The 26,675-nt window shown below is 40.0% G+C and overlaps 1 protein-coding gene across 2 annotated transcripts in view; it reads left to right on the top strand.

Moving 5' to 3' along the window:
- LOC129858184 (ecto-NOX disulfide-thiol exchanger 2-like) overlaps positions 1 to 26,675 on the top strand; it is a 419,543-nt gene that overhangs the window by 376,645 nt on the left and 16,223 nt on the right. For both annotated transcript variants that reach the window (XM_055927210.1, XM_055927211.1), the window contains 4 exons: positions 2,380 to 2,582; positions 3,868 to 4,008; positions 13,325 to 13,375; positions 16,135 to 16,243. In XM_055927210.1, the coding sequence (XP_055783185.1) occupies positions 2,380 to 2,582; positions 3,868 to 4,008; positions 13,325 to 13,375; positions 16,135 to 16,243 (504 nt within the window). The remainder of the gene's footprint in view (positions 1 to 2,379; positions 2,583 to 3,867; positions 4,009 to 13,324; positions 13,376 to 16,134; positions 16,244 to 26,675) is intronic.

The following is a 26,675-nucleotide window of genomic DNA, read 5'->3' as shown; positions in this document are numbered from 1 at the left end:
GGTCCTTCTACACTAATACAGGGCAGAGTATCTTTCTCTCTCTCTCTCTCTCTCTCACACACACACACACACACACACACACACACACACACACACACACACACACACACACACACACACACACACACACACACACACACACACACACACACACACACACACACACACACACACACACACACACAGAGCAAGTCGATGACTCAGAGGTCTCTCTCTCAGTTCAAACAGGCAGATAATGCGAGATACAAAGCAGGCAGCTGGAGTCCCTGTGTTGAGTTACACACACCCACGCACACACGCACACACTCATAACCACACACACGCACACACTCTATGCTGGGCCTCACACCCTCACACACTCACTCTCAGGTCTTATCTCCCCAGCTCAGCCACTCAAACACACCCTCTCATTACATCACACACATCCCCCTCCGACAGCTGTAAAGAACAGACTCTCCTATCAAAGGAACAGGGGAAGAGTAGTTCTCATCATACTGTCTCCTGTCTGTTCAATTGGACAGGTTAGGATTTAATGAGCAGTTTTCATCACACTGTCTCCTGTCTGCTCGATAGGACAGGTTAGGATTTAATGAGCAGTTTTCATCATACTGCCTCCTGTCTGCTCAATAGGACAGGTTAGGATTTAATGAGCAGTTCTCATCACACTGTTTCATGTCTGTTCAATAGGACAGGTTAATATTTAATGAGTAGTTCTCATCACACTGTTTCCTGTCTGTTCAATAGGACAGGGTAGGATTTAATGAGCAGTTTTCATCACACTGTCTCCTGTCTGTTCAAAAGGACAGGTTAGGATTTAATTAACAGTTATCATCACACTGTTTCATGTCTGTTCAATAGGACAGGTTAATATTTAATGAGCAGTTCTCATCACACTGTTTCCTGTCTGTTAAATGGGACAGGTTAGGGTTTAATGGGTAGTTCTCATCACACTGTTTCCTGTCTGTTCAAGCAGCATACCACCCTGCAGACCACTGATGGCTTGCTTCTGAAGCTAAGCAGGGTTGGTCCTGGTTAGTCCCTGGATGGGAGACCAGATGCTGCTGGAAGTGGTGTTGGAGGGCCAGTAGGAGGCACTCGTTCCTCTGGTCTAACAAATATCCCAATGCCCCAGGGCAGTGATTGGGGACATTGCCCTGTGTAGGTTGCCGTCTTTCGGATGGGACGTTAACGGGTGTCCTGACTCTCTGAGGTCATTAAAGATCCCATGGCACTTATCGTAAGAGTAGGGGTGTTAACCCCAGTGTCCTGGCTAAATTCCCAATCTGGCCCTCAAACCATCATGGTCACCTAATAATCCCCAGTTTACAATTGGCTCATTCATCCCCTGTAACTATTCCCCAGGTCGTTGCTGCAAATGAGAATGTGTTCTCAGTCAACTTACCTGGTAAAATAACGGTAAAATAAAATAATTGGACAGGTTAGGATTTAATGAGCAGTTTTCATCACACTGTCTCCTGTCTGTTCAATAGGACAGGTTAGGATTTAATTAACAGTTCTCATCACACTGTTTCATGTCTGTTCAATAGGACAGGTTAATATTTAATGAGCAGTTCTCATCACACTATTTCATGTCTGTTCAATAGGACAGGTTAATATTTAATGAGTAGTTCTCATCACACTGTCTCCTGTCGTTCAATAGGACAGGTTAATATTTAATGAGTAGTTCTCATCACACTGTCTCCTGTCGTTCAATAGGACAGGTTAATATTTAATGAGCAGTTCTCATCACACTGTTTCCTGTCTGTTAAATAGGACAGGTTAGAGTTTAATGGGTAGTTCTCATCACACTGTTTCCTGTCTGTTCAATTGGACAGGTTAGGATTTAATGAGCAGTTTTCATCACACTGTCTCATGTCTGTTCAATAGGACAGGTTAATATTTAATGAGTAGTTCTCATCACACTGTCTCATGTTTGTTCAATAGGACAGGTTAATATTTAATGAGTAGTTCTCATCACACTGTCTCTTGTCTGTTCAATAGGACAGGTTAGGATTTAATGAGCAGTTCTCATCACACTGTTTCCTGTCTGTTCAAAAGGACAGGTTAGGATTTAATGAGCAGTTTTAATCACACTGTCTCCTGTCTGTTCAATAGGACAGGTTAGGATTTAATGAGTAGTTCTCATCACACTGTTTCCTGTCTGTTAAATGGGACAGGTTAGGATTTAATGAGCAGTTCTCATCACACTGTCTATCCTGTCTGTTCAATCGGACAGGTGCAGATTTCATTAATAGTTCTGTGTGTGTGTGTGTGTGTGTGTGTGTGTGTGTGTGTGTGTGTGTGTGTGTGTGTGTGTGTGTGTGTGTGTGTGTGTGTGTGTGTGTGTGTGTGTGTGTGTGTGTGTGTGTGTGTGTGTAGGCCCTGTGTCCCAGGTGGAGGCCCTAAAGGAAGAGAATGACTCTCTGCGCTGTCAGCTGGACGCCTACAGGAACGAGGTGGAGCTGTTGAAGCAGGAGCAGGGCAGAAACCAAGAACACACACCTCCACAACACAGTGAAGAGGACACCATCAGGCAGCAACAACTAACCTTTCTACAGCAGGCACTACAGGGAATGCAGAAGGTACTACTTCTACCAGACATACCCACTGTAGTTAACTTCTTGCAGCAGTTCCTACTTTGGATTTATTTTAATCAATTCCACAGGAATTTTTCATTTCCTGGTTCCATACAGATATTAAACCCCTGCAGATTCTGGCTGGTGAGACTCATAATCCATTGGTTTGGCTTCCTGGGGTGACCAGTCGTATTGAGGAAAAGTGACTTTTAATAGAGGTGGATAGAGAACTGCCCTCCCAACCTCACACACACATACGCACACACACACAACACTGAGAAAGAGGGAGAAAGAGGAGTAGGGATAGAGAGAGGTGTAAAGAGAGAGAGCAAGAGGGGTGCACTCTGAGAGTAGGATGGATAGAGAGATATAAAGAACAATTAAAAGACTTGACAGGAAGAGAGTCATTCTAGAATCTGATCAGTCTGCTGACCTAGATGCTGTACACAAAGTAATACCAGCTGGAGGGGTTTTCTAATAAAATATCCTCCTCAGAGATAACAAACTGTTGGTTAAACAACCCTCAGGTAGGAAATCTGTTGCTTCATTCACCTGCTGGGTCATCAAATATCCTCAAGTAGTCAACGGTCATGCTCATATGAATAGACAGATGATAATTACATTTCCAACACGCAAGTTTCAACATTACCATGAAAATATTAAATTAATGGATAAAAATGAGGAGGAAGAGACGAAAATCGAATACTTCATATTGCTCTGTGCTAAATTGTGATATCAGGCAGGCTCTGGCAAATTACCATAACATTTTATCAGCAGGTGATTTGAGTCTGCCCAGGTTCTGTGAATTTCTTCCACTTCTGAGTCATGTAATACTTGCGTATTTCAGCCTAAACCCAACTGAGACTGTGATGTAGTTTTTTTAAGCTGAAATGGATAAGGAGAAAGGACTTTTCAGCTTCTACATGGTTCTGACCTACATAGAGAAGCTATAAGCTAAAAGTTCCTTACTCGATGGCAAATCCTGAAACTTAAGGGTTAGCATCGCTGGCTAATATGGTTTCCTCTATGGAGCTGATGGATAAAGGGTTAATAACTAGCATGAGCCATATGCCTGTAGTAAGCAAGAATCTGTAGCTGTGTCTTCTCTGTCTTAAGGATTAGCTCGCATTTGTAGCTAACTGTGCCTTGGGTTAGGTGTCATCTGTAGCTAACTGTGCTTTCTCCGTCTTAAGGGTTAGTTAGCATCTGTAGCTAAATGTATCTCCTCTGTATCAGAAGCTTAAAGGTTAGTTACCGTATGTGGCTCACTGTATGTACTCTGTGTTTGCAGCAACTGCTGAAGATGCGTGAAGAAATGAAACAGAGGGAGGCAGAGTTGGAGAAGAGTGTGGAGGACAAACAGCAGCTGGAGAGCCAAGTACAGAGCCTCAAGGAAGGACTGGAGAGTCTGAAGAAAACACGCACACCACAGGTCGGTAACACACACACACACACACCACAGGTCAGTAACACACAGACACACACACACCACAGGTCAGTAATACACACACACCACACACACACACAGACACACAGACACACAGACACACACACACGCACACGCACACGCACACGCACAAACACACACACACACACACACACACACACACACACACACATCCTATCATTGTGTGTTTTTGTTTTACCTTGTTTTATTTAGTATTACATTGTTAATGATTACTGTATTGTTGTCGTTAAAGCTTGCAAGAAAGGCATTTTACTGCACTTGTGCATCTGACACTTGTGTGAGACATTGCTAGATAATGTCAGCCATCTTGTACTCATGTTCCCTGATACAATAGTAAGCTGCCGCTCATTGTCTTATTGTATACCCAGTTCTCTTCACCATTAGTTCCTTTGTTTCCCTTTGAGAACGAGGAGGGATGGGATGAAGGCTCTCAGTCAAGAGAGAATACTGTGTGTGGTTCATGAGTTTGGCTGGCTGTAAAGACCACTGGGGTTTGAAATGTAATTACCATATCTGATTTGTGCTGTAATAAGAATGAAACTAGTTCTAAAATGAGTTTCAATGTATGAGAAATGTTTCAGCTACCAGAGCCCAGGCTGTGGTAGACATTAATGACAGTTTATTCAGTTTCAAAAGTTTTACATTTCTCCTTTATCTTCTTTGGGCTGCAAGCCCGAAGCCGGGCACAATATGACAACAGCCACTTCAAGTGCAGGGCGCGAAATTCAAAATATATTTTTTAGAAATATTTAACTTTCACACATTAACAAGTCCAATACAGCATATGAAAGATAAACATCTTGTGAATCCAGCCACATGTCCGATTTTTAAAATGTTTTACAGCGAAAACACCACATATATTTATTTTAGCTCACCACCAAATACAAAAAAGGACAGACATTTTTCACAGCACAGGTAGCATGCACAAAGCCAACCTAACTAACCAAGAACAAACCAAACTAACCAAGAAACAACTTCATCAGATGACAGTCTTATAACAATGTTTTGTTCAAAAAATGTGCATATTTGAGGTATAAATCAGCTTTACATTGCAGCTACCATCACAGCTACCGTCACAAATAGGACCGAAGCAGCCAGAGTAATTACAGACACCAACATCAAATACCTAAATACTCATCATAAAACATATCTGAAAAATCATTGGTGTACAGCAAATTAAAGACAAACATCTTGTGAATCCAGCCAATATTTCAGATTTTTTTAAGTGTTTTACAGCGAAAACACAATATAGCATTATATTAGCTTACTACAATAGCCTACCACACTACCGCATTCATTCATCAAGGCATGTTAGCGATAGCAATAGGCACATTAGCGATAGCGAATAAACCAGCAAAAGATATATAATTTTTGACTAACCTTGATAAGCTACATCAGATGACAGTCCTATAACATCAGGTTATACATACACTTATGTTTTGTTCGAAAATGTGCATATTTAGAGCTGAAATCAGTGGTTATACATTGTGCTAACGTAGCAACTTTTTCCCAGAATGTGCGGATATTTTTATGACACTCAACTATTCTGACCAAATAACTATACATAAACGTAACAAAAAAATACATGTTGTATAGGAAATGATAGATACACTAGTTCTTAATGCAATCGCCATGTTAGAATTCTAAAAATAACTTCATTACGACATCCAGCTTAGTTATAGCGAGAGCGTGCCCAAAATCTGGGCGCAAACGACTAGTACAACATGTTCGACAGATATATGAAATAGCATCATAAAATGGGTCCTGCTTTTGACGATCTTCCATCAGAATGTTGTACAAGGGGTCCTTTGTCCAGAACAATCGTTGTTTGGATTTAGAATGTCCTCTTCTCCAGTCAATTAGCACGGAAAGCTAGCAAAGTGGCGTAAAGCTCTCCTTCCTGAACATACGCAGACAAAGCAACACGCCTGACGTCCCGAAAAAATTTCAATAATCTAATAAAACTATATTGAAAAAACATACTTTACGATGATATTGTCACATGTATCAAATAAAATCAAAGCCTGAGATATTAGTCGTCTATAACGACAGCTTATCAGAAGGCAAAACCAGGTGCCTTCTCGCGCTCTCCAGAAAACAGGAAACTGGTGACACGTCATACAGAGAGCTTTTATTCGACCCCAGATCAAGTTATACACTCCATTTCTTCTCTCACTGCCTGTCGACATCTAGTGGAAGACATATGAAGTGCATGTATACTAATAAATATCAAGGACATTTATAGGCAGGCCCTAGAACAGAGCATCGATTTCAGATTTTCCACTTCCTGTCAGGAAGTTTGCTGCAAAATTAGTTCTGTTTTACTCACAGATATAATTCAAACGGTTTTAGAAACTAGAGAGTGTTTTCTATCCAATAGTAATAGTAATATGCATATTGTACGAGCAAGAATTGAGTACGAGGCCGTTTAAATTGGGCACGATTTTACCCCAAAGTGAAAAAAGCGCCCTCTGTCCTCAACAGGTTAAGAACTAGTGTATCTTTCATTTGCTGTACAACATGTATTTTTTAGTAAAGTTTATGATGAGTACTTTGATTAGATTAGGTGACTGTCCAAAATATCTCCGGATAATTTTGTGCAGTTTGGCTACGTATTCACATTGTAAAACCACGATTTGTACCGCTAAATATGCACATTTTCGAACAGAACATATATGTATTGTGTAACAGGATGTTATAGGACTGTCATCTGATGAAGTTTGTCAAGGTTAGTGAATAATTTAATATCTTTTGCTGGTTTTTGCAATCGCTACATTTTGCTGCTGATAAATGCGTTTGTGTGGTTGGCTATTGTGGTAAGCTAATATAATGCTATATTGTGTTTTCGCTGTAAAACACTTAAAAAATCTGAAATATTGGCTGGATTTACAAGATGTTTATCTTTCATTTGCTGTACACCATGTATTTTTCATAAATGTTTTATGATGAGTATTTAGTTATTTCATGTTGCTCTCTGTAATTATTCTTGCTGCTTCGGTGCTATTTGTGATTGTAGCTGCAATGTAAAACTATGATTTTATACCTCAAATATGCACATTTTTCGAACAAAACATAAATGTATTGTGTAACATGTTATAAGACTGTCATCTGATGAAGTTGTTTCTTGGTTAGTGACTAATTGTATCTATATTTTGTCGGTTTTTTGAAAGCTACCTATGCAGTGAATAAATAGCATTGTGTGTTTGGCTATTGTGGTGAGCTAACATAAATATATATTGTGTTTTCGCTGTAAAACATTTAAAAAATCGGACATGTTGGCTGGATTCACAAGATGTTTATCTTTCATTTGCTGTGTTGGACTTGTTGATGTGTGGAAGTTAAATATTTCTAAAAAATATTTTTTGAATTTCGCGCTCCGTGAAGGCAGCGGAATGTTGTGGATGTTCCGCTAGTGGATCCCCGGGGCGAGAAAGGTTAAACAAGTTGTAATAGGAGACAGAATGCGATCGGATCATCATCTAATTGGCATTCACATAACTCTTATAGATTTTCCACGTGGACAGGGATATTGGAAATTTAATTAATCAAAGTTTACTGGAAGACAACTTATTTTTAACTAAGAGAAAATAATTTATAACTGTATTTTTCCAGTATAATATAGATTCAGCAAATCCCCATATTGTTTGGGATACCTTTAAATGTACCTTCAGAGGTCATTCAATTCAATATTCATCAATAATTTTTAAAAAAGCAGTTTCTGGCTAAAGAGACAAGACTAACAAGGGAAATCCATGAACTAATAGTACAGGTAGATAGCAATAAAAACGATACTACAGAGATAAAACACAAAAAGAATTTGAGGAACATTTTCAAGAACGATCTAATGTAATCTATTACAAAAATAAAGCAAACTGGATGAAATATGGAGAAAAATGCACAGAATTCTTCCTGGATCTCAAACACAGGAACGCTAACAAAAATAATTTTTGCAGAAACTCGTTACTGAAGACAGAATGATATTTTAAAAGAGGAAGCTAATTATTTTAGACAGATGTTCTCTTTTCCGTCTCATCCTCTCCCACTGAATGAAGATTGCGGTAAAGAATTCTTTCCAAATAATACAAAAATTGAAAAATTAACAAATGTACAGAAAGATCAGTACGAAGGCCAAGTTACAGAGGAATAACTTTTTGATGATATTAAATCCTTTCAGTCTGCAAAAACCCCAGGGCTTGATGGCATACCAGTAGAGGTATATCAAGCCTTTTTTGATATACTAAAAGCTCAATTTTTAGATTGTTTTAACTACTCCTATAGAAATGGTAGTCTGTCAGGTACTCAGCAGGAAGGTCTGATTTCTCTATTATTAAAACAAGACCCAGACCCAGTCTGTCTAAAAAACTGGAGGACCCTTACACTTCAATGTTGTGATGCAAAAATACTAGCGAAGTGCATAGCACTCATAATTAAAAGGGTTTTGCAAGGTATTGTTCATCCTGATTCGACAGGTTTTTTACATGGACGATACATTGGAGATAATATATGACAACTACTAGAAATACTAGAACATTATGAAACATCTATGAATCCAGGCCTGGTATTTATAGATGATTTTGAAAAGGCATTAAAGTAAGGTAAGACTGGATTTTATTTATAAATGCCTGGACTTTTTCAATTTGGGTAATACTCTTAAAAAATGGGTAAAAAATAATGTATAGCAACCCCAGGTGTAAAATAGTAAATAACGTCTACTTCTCAGAGAGTTTTGAATTGTCAAAAGGAGTTAAACAAGGGTGTCCGCTATCACCATATCTATTCGTTATGGCCATCGAAATGCTAGCTATTAAAATCAGATCCATTAACAACATTAGAGGATTAGAAATCCAAGGCATAAATACAAATTTGTCCATGTATGCCCAATGACTAAAGTTTTACATTAAGTCCGCAAGCTATATCCCTGCAATGTCTCATTGAAGATCTAGATAACTTTTCTGTACTCTCTGGACTAAAACCTAATTATGATAAGTGTGCAATATTACATTTTGGATCTTTAAAAAATACAACTTTTACATTACCCTACAGTTTACCTATAAAATGGGCCGATTGTGAAGTAGACATACTTGGTATTCATATCACAAAACATATAAATAAGCTCTCCTCATTGAATTTCAATAGAAAACTTGTAAAAATAGACAAGATCCTGCAACCATGGAGAGGTAAATACCTGTCTATTTATGGAAAAAGTGCCCTGATTAACTCCTTAGTCATATCTCAGTTTACTCACTTACTTATGGCGCTGACTACTCCTGGTGATTCGTTTTTAAAATCATATAAGCAAAAAAGATGTTGCTTTATCTGTGACGCTAAACCAGACAAAATTAAGTGTGCCTATCTATATAATGAATATGAATTGGGTGAGTTGAGATTATTAAATATAAAAGCACTAAACCTCCTCTAAAAGCTTCACTTGGTCAAACGTTTTACTTGAACCCTAAATGGTTCTCAAGTAGATTACTAAGAAAGCTCATCCATTGTTTAAAAATGGCCTTTTTGCATTTGTGCAGATTGCCATGTCTCATTTTCGATTAATTTAAAATTATACTTTTTTCAAAGTATCTCCCTTTTTCAAACAAGCATTGCAGAGCTGGCTACAATTTCAATTTCATCCCCATGAAAAGATAGAACAAATATTACAACAAATATTAGAGTTGATAAAATGTGCTGGTTGATAAAATGCCTGTATTTATTGAAAAGGGTATTTTGTTCTAAAATGATTTTGTAAATTGGAATGGTAGAGTTATGTCCTTCATGGAGTTATCAGAATTGTATGGGAAGGTCTGCTATATCCAAGAGTACAACCAATTGATTACAGCATTACCCCAAAAATGGAGGAGGCAGGTGGCAGCTAGAGGAGGTAGGAAAGGTCTGTCTGCCCAATATAAAGGATCAAAACTTGCGGAGGAATAAACATAGCATAAATGGGAAAGTATACCAGTTTCATCTGAGGACCAGGATGTTGACAACTGTGCCATACAGATTGCAAAATAGTTGGGAAAATATTTTTGATGTACCGATTCCATGGTACAGGGTGTATGAGTTGATATATAAAACAACGCAAGATTCAAGATTTGTCCTTTTCAGCTAAAATTATTATATAGAATTCTTTCCACCAACAAAATGTTGAATATTTGGGGCATAAAATCATCAAAGCTCTGCAGATTTATTTTGGTATTGCTCTCGGGTAGCCTGTTTCTGGTCTCAGGTTCAGGAATGGCTGAAAAGGCATAGCATTGATATAAAATGGACCCTATAAATAGTACTGTTAGGAGATCTGGAGAGACCGGTTCAGTCAATTACTAATATAATAATACTCTTAGTAAAAGTATTTATCTTGATTCTATTCGAATTGATTCTATTCGATTAGAAAGATTGAAATTGTATGTTAAACATCACAGCAGAGTTGAAAGATATTTGTTGCATAGAAACCCGAAGAGGGTGGCCAACAGAGATAGATGAGATGGGCTGAGGGAAGCTGAGGTTTGGGATGTGGAATTGGAGACAAGTGGGAGTGGAGTTGCTGTGCGGGAGATAGAATGATGGTCAAAGATAAACATTTATTTAAAACATAAACGTTTTTTATTTAATTTTGTTTTTGTTTATTTATATATATTTTTGCATTGTTGTTTTCTGTTTTCTGTTATCTTCTGTCTTTTTCTTTTTCTCTTTAGTTCATTCTCTTGGTTGTTGGTGCATTGGGGGGTTATTGGGGGTGGGGAATGGAATTAATTGTATTTTTATTTCATTTTTCTACTTGGAGGGGGACTGTGGGAGGGGTCTCAAATGGTTAAGGGACAGCTATTGGGGAACTGTGGGGGGATCTTGTAGGGTTCGGGTTCATGTTTTTTGGCCTAGTGGGAGATCTATCAACATGACCTTGAGCAGTGCATTGACCCTGGATGCTTCTGTGTGTCACTCTGAATGAGAGTCTGTTGGATGACTGGTATAATGTAGTTGTTGAGCGGCTTCACTGCAAGTATATTGTATGTTTCAGATATTCAATAATAAAAAATAAAAACGTAAAGTTTTATCTCAATCTCTTCATTCAAAGACTCAATCATGGACACTCTTACTGACAGTTGTGTCTGCTTTGCGTGATGTATTGTTGTCTCTACCTTCTTGCCCTTTGTGCTGTTGTCTGTGCCCAACAATGTTTGCACCCTGTTTTGTTCTGCTACCGTGTTGTGTTGCTACCATGTTGTTATCAAGTTGTGTTGCTACCATGCTGTGTTGTCATGTGTTCCTGCCATGCTATGTTGTCGTCTTAGATCTCTCTCTATGTAGTGTTGAGTTGTCTCTCTTGTCGTGATGTTTGTTTTGTCCTATATTTTTATTTTATTTATTTTTATTTATAATCCCAGCCCCCATCCCTGCAGGGGGCCTTTTGCCTTTTGGCAGGCTGTCATTGTAAATAAGAATTTGTTCTTAACTGACTTGCCTAGTGAAAAATAACAATATATATATATATACCACCACTGGCTCCAACTAGCACCTTTATATTAGCTTTATATCACCACTGGCTACAACTAGCATCTTTATACTAGCCATATATCATTTCTGGCTACAACTAGCATCTTTGCATTAGCTATACCGGTATATCACCACTGGTTACAACCAGTTCATTATTATCCCCCCTCCAAAACTGTCTTGTCTCACATCCGCAAATATCGAAAACACTTAAGTTAATTGTATGTCTTTAGGGGCTAAAATCCATCTAAAATCCATCTTTAGCCAGTGTTAATGGTTATGTTGCTTATGGTATAATATTGGCTGAGCAGGATTCCAGAACGAGGGTTGACAAGAGCATGAGATTCCTGTTCAATCAGCTATTTAATTGGATAAAGATAATATGGATATGAGAGAGTCAAATGGTGCGTGGTCCATATTTGATTTCTTCTTTTCCAATCTCGACACATTTTCTCTTCTCTGCCTCCCGTAGCCGCTTGACTAGTTGTTTCATTGACTTTTTTAATTTGTCATTTTAGACCTGCTGGCTGGGTAATACATGTCATTTCAAATCAAAGAGATCACAGGGTTGTCAATATCTGGTTTAATAGTGATACTGTACATTAGAATGCCGCTAGTCACTGAAATGTGTCCCCTTCTAGTGATCCATGGGTAATATAGTAAATAAAACATGTATACACGTAGAGATGAACCCCTTCCAGTGATCCATGGTAAATATGGTAATTAAAACATGTACACACATAGAGATGAACCCCTTCCAGTGATCCATGGTAAATATGGCAATTAAAACATGTATACACATAGAGATGAACCCCTTCCAGTGATCCATGGTAAATATGGGGATTAAAACATGTATACACGTAGAGATGAACCCCTTCCAGTGATCCATGGTAAATATGGGGATTAAAACATGTATACACGTAGAGATGAACCCCTTCCAGTGATCCATGGTAAATATGGTAATTGAAACATATATATCAGTAGAGATGAACCCCTTCCAGTGATCCATGGTAAATATGGTAATTAAAACATATATATCAGTAGATATGAACCCCTTCCAGTGATCCATGGTAAATATGGTAATTAAAACATGTATACAAGTAGATATGAACCCCTTTCAGTGATCCATGGTAATTAAAACATGTATACAAGTAGATATGAACCCCTTTCAGTGATCCATGGTAAATATGGTAATTAAAACATGTATACACCTAGAGATGATCCCCTTCCAGTGATCCATGGTAAATATGGTATTTAAAGCATGCATACACGCAGAGATGAACGCCTTCTAGTGATCCATGGGTAATATGGTAATTAAAACATGTATACACGTAGAGATGAACCCCTTCCAGTGATCCATGGGTAATATTGTAATTAAAGTATGTATACACGCAGAGATGAACCTCTTCCAGTGATCCATGGTAAATATGGTAATTAAAGCATGTATACACGCAGAGATGAACCCCTTTGTCACGCCCTGACCTTAGAAAGCCTTTTTATTTCTCTATTTGGTTAGGTCAGGGTGTGATTTGGGGTGGGCATTCTAGTATTGTATATTTCTTTGTTGGCCGGGTATGGTTCCCAATCAGAGGCAGCTGTCTATCGTTGTCTCGGATTGGGGATCATACTTAGGCAGCCCTTTTTCCCACCTTCAGTTGTGGGATCTTGTTTTCTGTTTAGTATTCCTGCCTGACAGAACTGTGCGCTTTCGTTTTCACGTTTGTTATTTTGTGTTATTTTATTTTGTGACATGATTGTCAGTGACGGCTTTTCCCATTTTTATGATTGACTCTAGCTGGAGACCTCACCGCGAGATGACAGAGGGGGCGAGGAGAGTGCTGATCAAGTCAGTATAAGTGGAAAAGAGATGTGACCCTCTCCAACCCTCTCTCTCCCTCTCCCTCTCCCTCTGTTTCCATTCTCTCTCCTTATCTCTCTTTTTTTCTCCCTGTCTCTAGTTTTCTATTTTCTCTGTGAATATCTTTGTTTCTTCCTCTCTCTGTTTCTCTGTTCCTCACGCTCTGTTTCACTGTCCCTCACTCTCCCTGTTTCTCTGTTCCTCACTCTCTCTGTCTCCTCTTCCAGTGACATGACAGATCATTACATACCAATCCAGTGCAGGAGGACTTTATTTGTTGCAGGATTAATCAACCCGACACAACTGGGTTAGGAAATCAAGAGCTTGTCCCATATCTCGCACGCACGCACACGCGCACACACACACACACACACACACACACACACACACACACACACACACACACACACACACACACACACACACACACACACACACACACACACACACAGTAATGAAGAACATTGCCCCGGGTGAACCCCTGTAAGAGTTGCCACTGTGCCTGGGTCAGCACCCACACAAACGCACATCAGTCACACAGACACAAACACACATACCTGGTATTGTTGTCCATTCGTTTTCTTCAATTAGAAGATGGGTGGTAGCGTTAGGGGGAAATATAAAAACATATTTAAAATAATATACACTGCTCAAAAAAATAAAGGGAACACTTAAACAACACAATGTAACTCCAAGTCAATCACACTTCTGTGAAATCAAACTGTCCACTTAGGAAGCAACACTGATTGACAATAAATTTCACATGCTGTTGTGCAAATGGAATAGACAAAAGGTAGAAATTATAGGCAATTAGCAAGACACCCCCAAAAAAGGAGTGATTCTGCAGGTGGTGACCACAGACCACTTCTCAGTTCCTATGCTTCCTGGCTCATGTTTTGGTCACTTTTGAATGCTGGCGGTGCTCTCACTCTAGTGGTAGCATGAGACGGAGTCTACAACCCACACAAGTGGCTCAGGTAGTGCAGTTCATCCAGGATGGCACATCAATGCGAGCTGTGGCAAAAAGGTTTGCTGTGTCTGTCAGCGTAGTGTCCAGAGCATGGAGGCGCTACCAGGAGACAGGCCAGTACATCAGGAGATGTGGAGGAGGCCGTAGGAGGGCAACAACCCAGCAGCAGGACCGCTACCTCCGCCTTTGTGCAAGGAGGTGCACTGCCAGCGCCCTGCAAAATGACCTCCAGCAGGCCACAGATGTGCATGTGTCAGCATATGGTCTCACATGGGTCTGAGGATCTCATCTCGGTACCTATTGGCAGTCAGGCTACCTCTGGCGAGCACATGGAGGGCTGTGCGGCCCAACAAAGAAATGCCACCCCACGCCATGACTGACCCATCGCCAAACCGGTCATGCTGGAGGATGTTGCAGGCAGCAGAACGTTCTCCACGGCGTCTCCAGACTCTGTCACGTCTGTCACATGTGCTCATGTGCTCAGTGTGAACCTGCTTTCATCTGTGAAGAGCACAGGGCGCCAGTGGGGAATTTGCCAATCTTGGTGTTCTCTGATAAATGCCAAACGTCCTGCACGGTGTTGGGCTGTAAGCACAACCCCAACCTGTGGACGTCGGGCCCTCATACCACCCTCATGGAGTCTGTTTCTGACCGTTTGAGCAGACACATGCACATTTGTGGCCTGCTGGAGGTAATTTTGCAGGGCGCTGGCAGTGCACCTCCTTGCACAAAGGCGGAGGTAGCGGTCCTGCTGCTGGGTTTTTGCCCTCCTACGGCCTCCTCCACGTCTCCTGATGTACTGGCCTGTCTCCTGTTAGCGCCTCCATGCTCTGGACACTACGCTGACAGACACAGCAAACCTTTTTGCCACAGCTCACATTGATGTGCCATCCTGGATGAACAGCACTACCTGAGCCACTTGTGTGGGTTGTAGACTCCGTCTCATGCTACCACTAGAGTGAGAGCACCGCCAGCATTCAAAAGTGACCAAAACATCAGCCAGGAAGCATAGGAACTGAGAAGTGGTCTGTGGTCACCACCTGCAGAATCACTCCTTTTTTGGGGGTGTCTTGCTAATTGCCTATAATTTCCACCTTTTGTCTATTCCATTTGCACAACAGCATGTGAAATTTATTGTCAATCAGTGTTGCTTCCTAAGTGGACAGTTTGATTTCACAAAAGTGTGATTGACTTGGAGTTACATTGTGTTGTTTAAGTGTTCCCTTTATTTTTTTGAGCAGTGTATATATTTACAACAACAACAAAAATTGGGGGTTGGAAATGATGCAGATATTTACATTGATGGAAGCCACAATCTATCTGCAATATTAAAGCTGATACCCCCTAAATTATTATAATATTTTTTTTACACATACCCAACCCTGCCTCCTCCAACCTGTCAGAAGCCCACAGTAAACAACAGCTTAATCATTAGCATCGCTAACACTGCCAGCTTTCTCTCTCTCTCTTTCCTCCCTCCATTTGGCTCCCTCTGTATTTTCTCTTTCCTCTTTGCCTTATTTGTCTCTCCTCCTCTCTTCTCCCACTGCCTGTATGATGTTTCTAGGGCTGTGTGTGTGTGTGTGTGTGTGTGTGTGTGTGTGTGTGTGTGTGTGTGTGTGTGTGTGTGTGTGTGTGTGTGTGTGTGTGTGTGTGTGTGTGTGTGTGTGTGTGTGTGTGTGTGTGTGTGTGTGTGTGTGTGTGTGTGTGTGTGTGTGTGTGTGTGTGTGTGTGTGTGTCAAACAGTCTAACAGTGTTTTCTCCTCTTGTCCTGTAGGAGGCGACAGCATTAGAAGTGGTTTCCTGCAGTCAGGAGAAGGAGAGTCTGCCCCCAGAGAAGATTCCCTCTAGTCCTGTTTACTCTGAGAGAGAGGCCTTGCTAGTTGGTAAGTTCAGCTAAAATTACAATAACCTTACTTCAACATTATAATAATGTTGTGCTAACCTAACTATAGAGGAGTAGATCCCCCCAGTCCAGTCCACTCTGAGAGAGAGGCCCAGCTAGTGGGTACATTCACCTAACATAACTATAACGTTACTAGGCTTATAACATTAGTATAACGTTACTATAACATCACTATACCATTACTACAACTTCACTATAACATTTCTATAAAATCACTATAACATTGCTATAACATCACTATAATGTTATAAAAACCTAACATTAGTATAGAGGAGAAAAGTCCCCCAGCCCTGTCCACTCTGAGAGAGTGGCCTTGCTAATTCGTATCTGGGTCTATACTCTGTAGAACATTACTAGAGAAAGTGAAGCTACCTAAAAAGGAGATCCCTGCTTGGTGCCCATGTTCTCCTCCTCCTCCCACCTAATTATTGTCTGGGCGGGTTCACACGTTTTAATTTGCTGGTTGACTGAGGCCTTCAGCACCTCTACTGTTTCTAATCACCACAGCCTTCTGGCTGCCTAGTGCCTACCAACGAGGAGATACAAAGATTGTGCTCACTCCTTCTCCCTCTCTCGCTCTGTTTATCAGTGTTTCTTGTTGGGTTTTACAGTATTTGCTGGGGGGCAAGTGGTTCTGGATTTCTTTGGTTTCATGAAAGCCAAATGAAAGCCCCCCCCCCCCCCTAAAAGATTTAGATGCACTATTGTAAAGTGGCTGTTCCACTGGATGTCATAAGGTGAATGCACCAATTTGTAAGTCGCTCTGGATAAGAGCGTCTGCTAAATGACTTAAATGTAAATGTAAATGTAAAGCAGAAAGCTACAGAGATATGAGGAAGAGGAGTTAAGGGGTAGCCTTTTAGCCATGAGACCAAACAGCAATGTGTGTGTCTCTGCACACATGTATACAAGGTAGTTTGCTGTACTACCTAATATGTTGCCAGGACTGGATATCTTCATTTGACATTTAAATCATTAAGCAGAAGCTCTTATCCAGAGCAACTTACTGGAGCAATTAGGGTTAAGTGCCTTGCTCAATCGCACTTCGACAAATGTTTCACCCAGTCAGCTCGACGATTAAAACCAGCCACTTTTCGGATACTGGCCCAACACTTTTAACCGCTAGGTCACCTTCAGGGTTGGGGAGTAACAGATTACATGTAATCTGTTACACATAAAGGATTACAAAAAAATTGTAACTGTAATCCGATACGTTACCAGCAAAAATATTATAATCAGATTACAGATACTTTTGAAAAAACAGATGATTACTTCGCGGATTACTTTTAAATTCAGAAAGGAGGTTTACGAGAAAAAAAATATTTGACACTTCCCTGTCTTCTCAATGACATTCAAATCAGCATTGAAAAATGCGCAAGTTTAAGTTTGTTCCACCTGAGCGAGTCTGACCAGAAGTCAGAGACCAATATGATGACACCAAATGAGTTTGATGGATGACGGGAAAAGAGCAGGAATAGGCTTTTTTAGTGTACAGTCCAAGCCATGTCTTCCAATGGTGCGACTGCTGTCGGCATCCAAAGATTATCCAACTTGAATATACGCTTAGAGGTAAGGATAACAGCAGTGGTGTAGTCTACAGCGGTACAGATATCACTTATTTTTGATATCTACATAGCGCATTGAGGTGAATCACACTGCTGCTTTCTCATTTAGCTATTAGCGCCTTACGTATTGTGGCTGTTGTGAATTGCTGTTCACAAATCTAAATGTCTATTTGAACCCAATAATTTTTGAATTCAAGATGTTTAAGCTGCCTATCAATCATTGTTTTTGAAACCAGTGTACAGCCAGTAAAAAATGAGCTCTTGCAACAACTGCACAGTGCGGATTCCATCCCTCAGTTTTTTACCAAAACAGAGGCGGGGCGACTGTTTTATTATGGTTTCATCTGTGGATTTTCCCTTTAAACAACTGCATATTATCAAGATATCAAAGTGTCACCAACAAAAAGGTAAACAATAGGCCCATAACAAATGCAAGCATATGGCATTCATTTTTCACATGTAAATAGCACTTTTCAGTAGTGCTCAAAGCATGCCATTCCATTAGCGAAGCACTTATTTTTCAACTCGAATCAGTGAGCCCAATCAGTTCTCCATGACAACAAAATCATAAACCACAGAGTAGGGCTGGCTTATAAGTCCTTTGTTTTGAGGTTATGCTCAGGTAAAACAATTTGTCTAATCTATACTTCCATATCTCCACGTCCTATTCTTGAAGATCAAGGGGTTTAACATTTATTGGAATGAATGGAATTCTGATAGACTTTGGTTTTCATTGTAAAGATATAATTTAAACGTACTACTATATGTTGTAGAAAGCGATGGGTTAGAAGAAGCCTAAATAACCAATCCATGAAGTAAAATTGAACATCCATATATGGCCAGCTATGTAAACTTTAACATTGATTTATCTTGCGGTAGATGTGGTTCAATTGGAAACATACATTTTTGTCTTCTTCTAATGCCTCTTAAGGGGAAAGTAATCTAGAAGTAACTGAATATAATCAGATTACGTTACTGAGTTTGGGTAATACAAAAGTTATGTTACTGATAAATATTTTGGACAGGTAAATAGTAACTGTAACAGATTACATTTAGAATCTACCCAAACCTGGCTACCTGCCTCCAACCCTGGCTACCTCCTCCTTCCCAGTGTATTGGTATTTCTTAGGAATAGGAGAATGTCATGCCAGAATGATCATATGATTGTCTCAGAGGTAGTTAGGTAGCTAATGGGGTGCTCCGCTCCCTCCCTCCATGCCGGCCCACTCTGGCTGCTCAGTGAGGTAGAGACTGCTGGTGAGGATTCTGGGTGTTCTCTCTGCCAGAATCGCTCTACATGACGTTTTGTTTGAAGATTAATTGAAGGTAGCACCACAGGGAAAACGGGACATTGGCTCCTAAGTGAACTCATAAAGAAAGAAAGGTCTGCATCTTTAACTGCTTTATCCCCCTCTAGTGCAGGTAGAGTCTCTATGTGTTAGCTGTAGGTTAGCTATAGGTTAGCTATAGGTTAGCTGTAGGCAGTGTCGATTTTAGCATGTACATTTTGTACATGCTAAAAAAATTGTAGACCTCCACAAGTCTGGTTCATCCTTGGGAACAATTTTCAAACGCCCGAAGGTACCACGTTCATCTGTACAAACAATAGTACGCACGTATAAACACCATGGGACCACACAGCCGTCATACTGCTCAGGAAGGAGACGCTCTGTCTCCTAGAGGTGAACGTACTTTGGTGTGCAAATCAATCCCAGATCAACAGCGAAGGACCTTATGAAGATGCTGGAGGACACTGGTACAAAAGTATCTGTATGCACAGTAAAACGAGTCCTATATCGACATAACCTGAAAGGCCACTCAGCAAGGAAGAAGCCACTGCTCCAAAACCGCTATAAAAAAGATTGTAGTTTTTGGAGAAATATCCTCTGGTCTGATGAAACAACAATATAACTGTTTGGCAATAATGACCATTGTTATGTTTGGAGGAAAAAGGGGGAGACTTGCAAGTCGAAGAACACCATCCCAACCGTGAAGCACGGGGGTGGCAGCATCATGTTTTGGGGGTGCTTTGCCGAAGGAGGGACTGGTGCACTTCACAAAATAGATGGCATCATAAGGTAGGACAATTATGTGGATATATTGAAGCAACATCTCAAGACATCAGTCAGGAAGTTAAAGCTTGCTCGCAAATGGGTCTTCCAAATGGACAATGACCCCAAGCATACTTCCAAAGTTGTGACAAAATGGCTTAAGGACAACAAAGTCAAGGTATTGGAGTGGCCATCACAAAGCCTTGACCTCAATCCTATAGAAACTTTGTGGGCAGAACTGAATTAGTGTGTGCGAGCAAGGAGGCCAACAAACCTGACTCAGTTACACCAGCTCTGTCAGGAGGAATGGGCCAAAATTTACCCAACTTATTGTGGGAAGCTTGAGGAAGGCTACCCGAAACGTTTGACCCAAGTTAAACAATTTATAGGCAATGCTACCAAATACTAATTAAGTGTATGTAAACTTCTGACCCACTGGGAATGTGATGAAAGAAATGCAAGCTGAAATAAATCATTCTCTCTACTATTATTCTGGCATTTCACATTCATACAATAAAGTGGTGATCCTAACTGACCTAAACAGGGAATATTTACTCAGATTAATTATCAGGAATTGTGAAAAACTGAGTTCAAATGTATTTGGCTAAGGTGTATGTAAACTTCCGACTTCAACTGTAGCTGATATGGCTGACCTGCTTAAACAAATGTGGTTTCTAATGACAATTGAGATGTACAAACTATGGCATAAGGGGATGACAAGCGCCTAAGAGGCAGATCTGTAAATTCGATTAAGACATCAATGAGCGAGCTAGGATGGACGTAATCAACATAACTATTTGTTAAGCACTTTTGAATTGTACAGCAGTAGAATTCAGAAAATGGGCCATTCTTACAGTTTTCTCCCTGTACACCAAGTGAGAACCATAGAATAAAGGGGGCATATAAGCAGACAATGAAACCTCTTACAATATTCTATGATTACATTTCTCTAAAACAGGTTAAAGGCTACATGTGCACCACCAAGTCAGAACAGTAGGTGAAATTAAGAGGGGTACATAGACCAAATTATTAGGGTGAGGCACATGCGCTACTAACATCTTACTACACAACATACACTTAGTATTACTTTCTTAGCTACAGTATACATATCTCCCTGGCATATTAGATCATTTATGCAGCAGCATACAATACGTCTTTGGACTTACCTTGTTGTGCTGTGATCACTTGAACAGGAAGGTGGTGCGGCGCTCCTTCGTGGGCAAATTTTGTCATCAAAGTCTGGTCTTCTCTGGATTTATGGTGCTTTCAAAACAACTGTGAAATCGGGAAAAAAACAAGGTCGAATCATGCTGACGTCATTTATCTTCAGGTCGTAGTTCTAGAAAAGAGGTCGGATTTACAATTCCGATTTGGATGAACGTTCAAAACGTATTTTTCCAGTCGGAGCTTGTTTATTCCTGACTTCCCAGTTGTCTTGAACTCACTGAAGTCAAGTTTTTGCAGTTCCGAGTTAACAGCTGATTTGAGCACAGCACAAATTATGCTTCATTGACAGCATGGCCAATGTTGAATGTTTATCATTTTGAACTTGGAAAAGAGCCCCTTAATCCCAGAATTGGGACCACAAAGCCACTGTCACACCATTCCTTCCAAACCACTCATTGTTGATTTTGCGATTTTGGCCGATGAGCACCGATACGTTTTATCTATAATTTCTCATCATTATTTATCTTCACATGAAAAGGATTAAAAAGGATTTGCCAGTATATTGTCGACTTCATTCAGGATGATGACTGCTAGCTAAGATTTTGAAAGTATGATGTTGACATGGATCAAAGATGCTGTACATATAACGTGATTTGACGTCATTGTATCTGCGGCCAATGACCTTGAGCCTTCTTGGATGGGCGCTTCTAATGTAACTATGGCAGAACCCAAAGGGCGAGAATTTTGAGGTGACGTATTGTCCCCATGAGAGAACACAAGCAATGCTCCGTGTTTTCTGCTGGCTTGCCCCACCACCACAGAAAGCACTGAGCTAGGCTGAAACACCTGCATTTTAGAGCTGTCTTACTCAAGAAAACAAAAAAAGAGACCATGTTTGTATGCGGCTTTTTTAACTCAAAGATAAGATGACGCCGGAGTAGAAGGCTGACGTTTTACGTGTTCATAACCAATTGTGTTTTTTGTTTGTTTCTTTATGTTGTTTGTAACTTATTTTTTAAACTTATTTTGTACATAATGTAGCTGCTACCATCTCTTATGACCGAAAATAACTTCTGGACATCAGAACTGCAATTACTCACCACGAACTGGCAGAATCCTTTTTTTCCTTTAATGAGTCTGACGAGCCCGATGTGAATGACATACTGCTTTCCTGGGAACAGGCCCAGATCCCCCTAATTTGCGTGAGGAGAAGGCAGAGAAAAAGGGTCCGGAGGGCGGGCTGCCTTCTGAGAATTCGTAGGCGATCGGATAAACCCCCACTGCCTTCCATTCTGATAGCAAACGTGCAATCTTTTGGAAATAAAATCAATGACCTACACGGAGGCTTAATCTACCAACGGGACATTCAAAACTATAATATCTTAGGGGCTTCACGGAGTCGTGGCTCAACATACTGTTTATATGCTGTATCGGCAGGATAGAACAGCGGCGTCTGGTATGACAAGGGGCGGCGGACAATGTATTTTTGGAAATAACAGCTGGTTCGCCATATTTAAGGAAGTCTCAAGGTTTTGCTCGCCTAAGGTAGAGTATCTCATGATAAGCTGTAGACCACACTATCTATCGAGAGAGTTTTCATTCGTATTTTTTGTAGCTGTCTACAAACCACCACAGACTGATGCTGGCAAACAGGAAAACGCTCACCCAGAGGCGGCAGTGCAGGGCGCGAAATTCAAAATATATTTTTTAGAAATATTTAACTTTCACACATTAACAAGTCCAATACAGCATATGAAAGATAAACATCTTGTGAATCCAGCCAACATGTCCGATTTCTAAAATGTTTTACAGCGAAAACACCACATATATTTATGTTAGCTCACCACAAAATACAAAAAAGGACAGACATTTTTCACAGCACAAGTAGCATGCACAAAGCCAACCTAACTAACCAAGAACCAACCAAACTAACCAAGAAACAACTTCATCAGATGACAGTCTTATAACATGTTATACAATAAATCTATGTTTTGTTCGAAAAATGTGCATATTTGAGGTATAAATCAGTTTTACATTGCAGCTACCATCACAGCTACCGTCACAAATAGGACCAAAGCAGCCAGAGTAATTACAGACACCAATGTCAAATACCTAAACACTCATCATTAAAAAAAAATCGATGGTGTATAGCAAATTACAGACAAACATCTTGTGAATCCAGCCAATATTTCAGATTTTTTATATTAGCTTACTACAATAGCCTACCACACTACCGCATTCATTCATCAAGGCACGTTGGCGATAGCGAATAAACCAGCAAAAGATATATAATTTTTGACTAACCTTGATAAGCTTCATCAGATGACAGTCCTATAACATCAGGTTATACATACACTTATGTTTTGTTCGAAAATGTGCATATTTAGAGCTGAAATCAGTGGTTATACATTGTGCTAACGTAGCATCTTTTTCCCAGAATGTGCGGATATTTTTATGGCACTCAACTATTCTGACCAAATAACTATACATAAACGTTACTAAAAAATACATGTTGTATAGGAAATGATAGATACACTAGTTCTTAATGCAATCGCCGTGTTAGAATTCTAAAAATAACTTAATTACGACATCCAGCTTAGGTATAGCGAGAGAGTACCCAAAATCTGGGCGCAAACGACTATTTCACATGTTCGACAGATATAGTCGAACATAGCATCATAAATAGCATCATAAAATGGGTCCTACTTTTGATGATCTTTCATCAGAATGTTGTGCAAGGGGTCCTTTGTCGGGAACAATCGTTGTTTGGATTTAGAATGTCCTCTTCTCCAGTCAATTAGCACGGAAAGCTAGCAAAGTGGCGCGAAGCTCTCCTTCCTGAACAAAGGCACACAACGCAACACGCCTAACGTTCCGAAAAAATTTCAATAATCTAATAAAACTATATTGAAAAAACATACTTTACGATGATATTGTCACATGTATCAAATCAATCAAAGCCGGAGATATTAGTTGTCTATAACGACAGCTTATCAGAAGGCAAAACCAGGTCCCTTCACGCGCTCTCCAGGAAACAGGAAACTGGTGACACGTCATGCCGAGAGCTTTTATTCGACCCCAGTCCAAGTTACACACTCCATTTCTTCTCTCACTGCCTATCGACATCTAGTGGAAGACGTATGAAGTGCATGTATTCTAAAAAATATCAAGGACATTTATAGGCAGGCCCTAGAACAGAGCATCGATTTCAGATTTTCCACTTCCTGTCGGGAAGTTTGCTGCAAAATTAGTTCTGTTTTACTCACAGATATAATTCAAACGGTTTTAGAAACTAGAGAGTGTTTTCTATCCAATAGTAATAATAATATGCATATTATTGAGCAAGAATTGAGTACGAGGCCATTTGAAATGGGCACCTTTTATCCGGCTACTCAATACTGCCCCTGCAGCCCAAACAGGTTAACGCAACCGTTGTGTAAGATTTCAAAAAAACTTTACGGAAAAAGCACACCATGCAATAATCTGAGTACGGCGCTCAGACACAAAAAACAAGCCATACAGGTACCCGCCATGTTGTGGAGTCAACAGAAGTCAGAAATAGCATTATAAATATTCACTTACCTTTGATCTTCATCGGAATGCACTCCCAGGAATCCCAGTTCCACAATAAATGTTTGTTTTGTTCGATAAAGTCCATAATTTATGTCCAAATACCTCCTTTTTGTTTGCACGTTTAGTTCCAAAATCCAAATTCATGCAGGCCAGATGAAAAGTCAAAAATTCCATTACAGTTCGTAGAAACATGTCAAACGATGTATAGAATCAATCTTTAGGATATTTTTAACATAAATCTTCAATATTGTTTCAACCGGAGAATTCCTTTGTCTGTAGAAATGCGATGGAACACAGCTAACTCTCAAGGGGGCGCGCCTGAGTGAGCTCGTGTCACTCTGCCAGAGCCCTGAGTCAATCAGCTCTTATTCCCTTATCCTTCACAGTAGAAGCATCAAAGAAGGTTATAAAGACTGTTGACATCTAGTGGAAGCCTTAGGAAGTGCAATACGACCCCATAGACACTGTATATTGGATAGGCAAACCTACAAACCTCAGATTTCCCACTTCTTGGTTGGAGTTTTTCTCAGGTTTTTGCCTGCCATGTGAGTTCTGTTTTACTCACAGACATCATTCAAACAGTTTTAGAAACTTCAGAGTGTTTTCTATCCAAATCTACTAATAATATGCATATCTTAGCTTCTGGGACTGAGTAGCAGGCAGCTTACTCTGGGCATCTTATTCATCCAAGCTACTCAATACTGCCCCCAGCCATAAGAAGTTAATAAATGCTGACAAAACTACAAAACAACCAAAATGTACAAAATAACAAAGTGGGTACAAAACCCGTCGCACACCAACACTAAATAGCACATCACATACAATCAAAACAATCTCCGACAAGGACATGAGGGGAAACAGAGGGTTAAATACACAACATGTAATTGATGGGATTGGACCCAGGTGTGAAGGAAGACAAGACAAAACCAATGGAAAATGAAAAATGGATCAGTGATGGCTAGAAGGTCGGTGACGTCGACCGTCGAACACTGCCCGAACAAGGAGAGGGACGACTTCGGCGGAAGTCGTGACACCAAGGGCACAATGACCAATTTGGCAGCAAAAGGAATGGATTTTTTTAGGGGGCATTATGGACACACAAGGGGGATGCCACCGAGAAATTCAAGGCCTGGTGAGAATATTATCAAGTGCTTGTCAAATTGTGAATGAGATACTGATGAAGTGTGTGCAGCCTGCATAAGAAACAAATCAAAGCTTGTGCCTTTCATATGACTTTTATCAAATCCTCTTCAGTCGCATCATTTAGCCTTAAAATGTATAAATATCTAAACATATAGCGCAGTGTTCGTATCACAACTAAAGTTGTATATATAACCTGTTTCTTTGTTAACCACTCAACACAGGATATCCGCATGTGTGCACTTCCTTGGAAAACACTTCATACTATAAAATAAGCAAAATAATGCCATGGAATTCTAGGGTAATCTTTTCTGCTAAATGAGCTATCGTAGCCCACAGCCATATGGCATAGCCAGATCAGGGCCTAACATAAGGACAACTCAGAGTATGCTATTCTGTTCTTCTGAAATAGACTACATTTTCTTCATGTTTCTTTAGACCTGTGTATAATAAATTATGGATTTATTGTGACGGTGTAGGCTATATTTATTCTACTTTTTAAAATGTAGATGTTCCAAAGGTCTGCATCAGTTGCTTCTAGGTGATGCATCACTAAATACAGTGCATTCGGAAAGTATTCAAATCCCTTGACTTTTTCCACATTTTGTCACTACAGCCTTATTACGTTACAGTTTTTTCCTCATCAATCTACACACAATACCTCATAATGCCAAAGCAGAAGCAGATTTTTAGAAATGTTTGCTAATATATATTTTTAAAAATTAACTAAAATGTTACATTTATATACACTACCGTTCAATGCTGATGTTGAGACTGGTGTTTTGCAGGTACAATTTAATGAAGCGGCCAGTTGAGGATTTGTGAGGCGTCACTGTAGGGATGGTGCCAGGTTTCCTCCAGATGCTTGGTATTCAGGCCAAACAGTTCAATCTTGGTTTCATTGGACCAGACAATC

The sequence above is a fragment of the Salvelinus fontinalis genome, chromosome 6 (assembly GCF_029448725.1).
Source record: "Salvelinus fontinalis isolate EN_2023a chromosome 6, ASM2944872v1, whole genome shotgun sequence".
Classification (NCBI taxonomy): domain Eukaryota; kingdom Metazoa; phylum Chordata; class Actinopteri; order Salmoniformes; family Salmonidae; genus Salvelinus; species Salvelinus fontinalis.
This window is presented reverse-complemented; position numbering and strand designations above follow the sequence as displayed.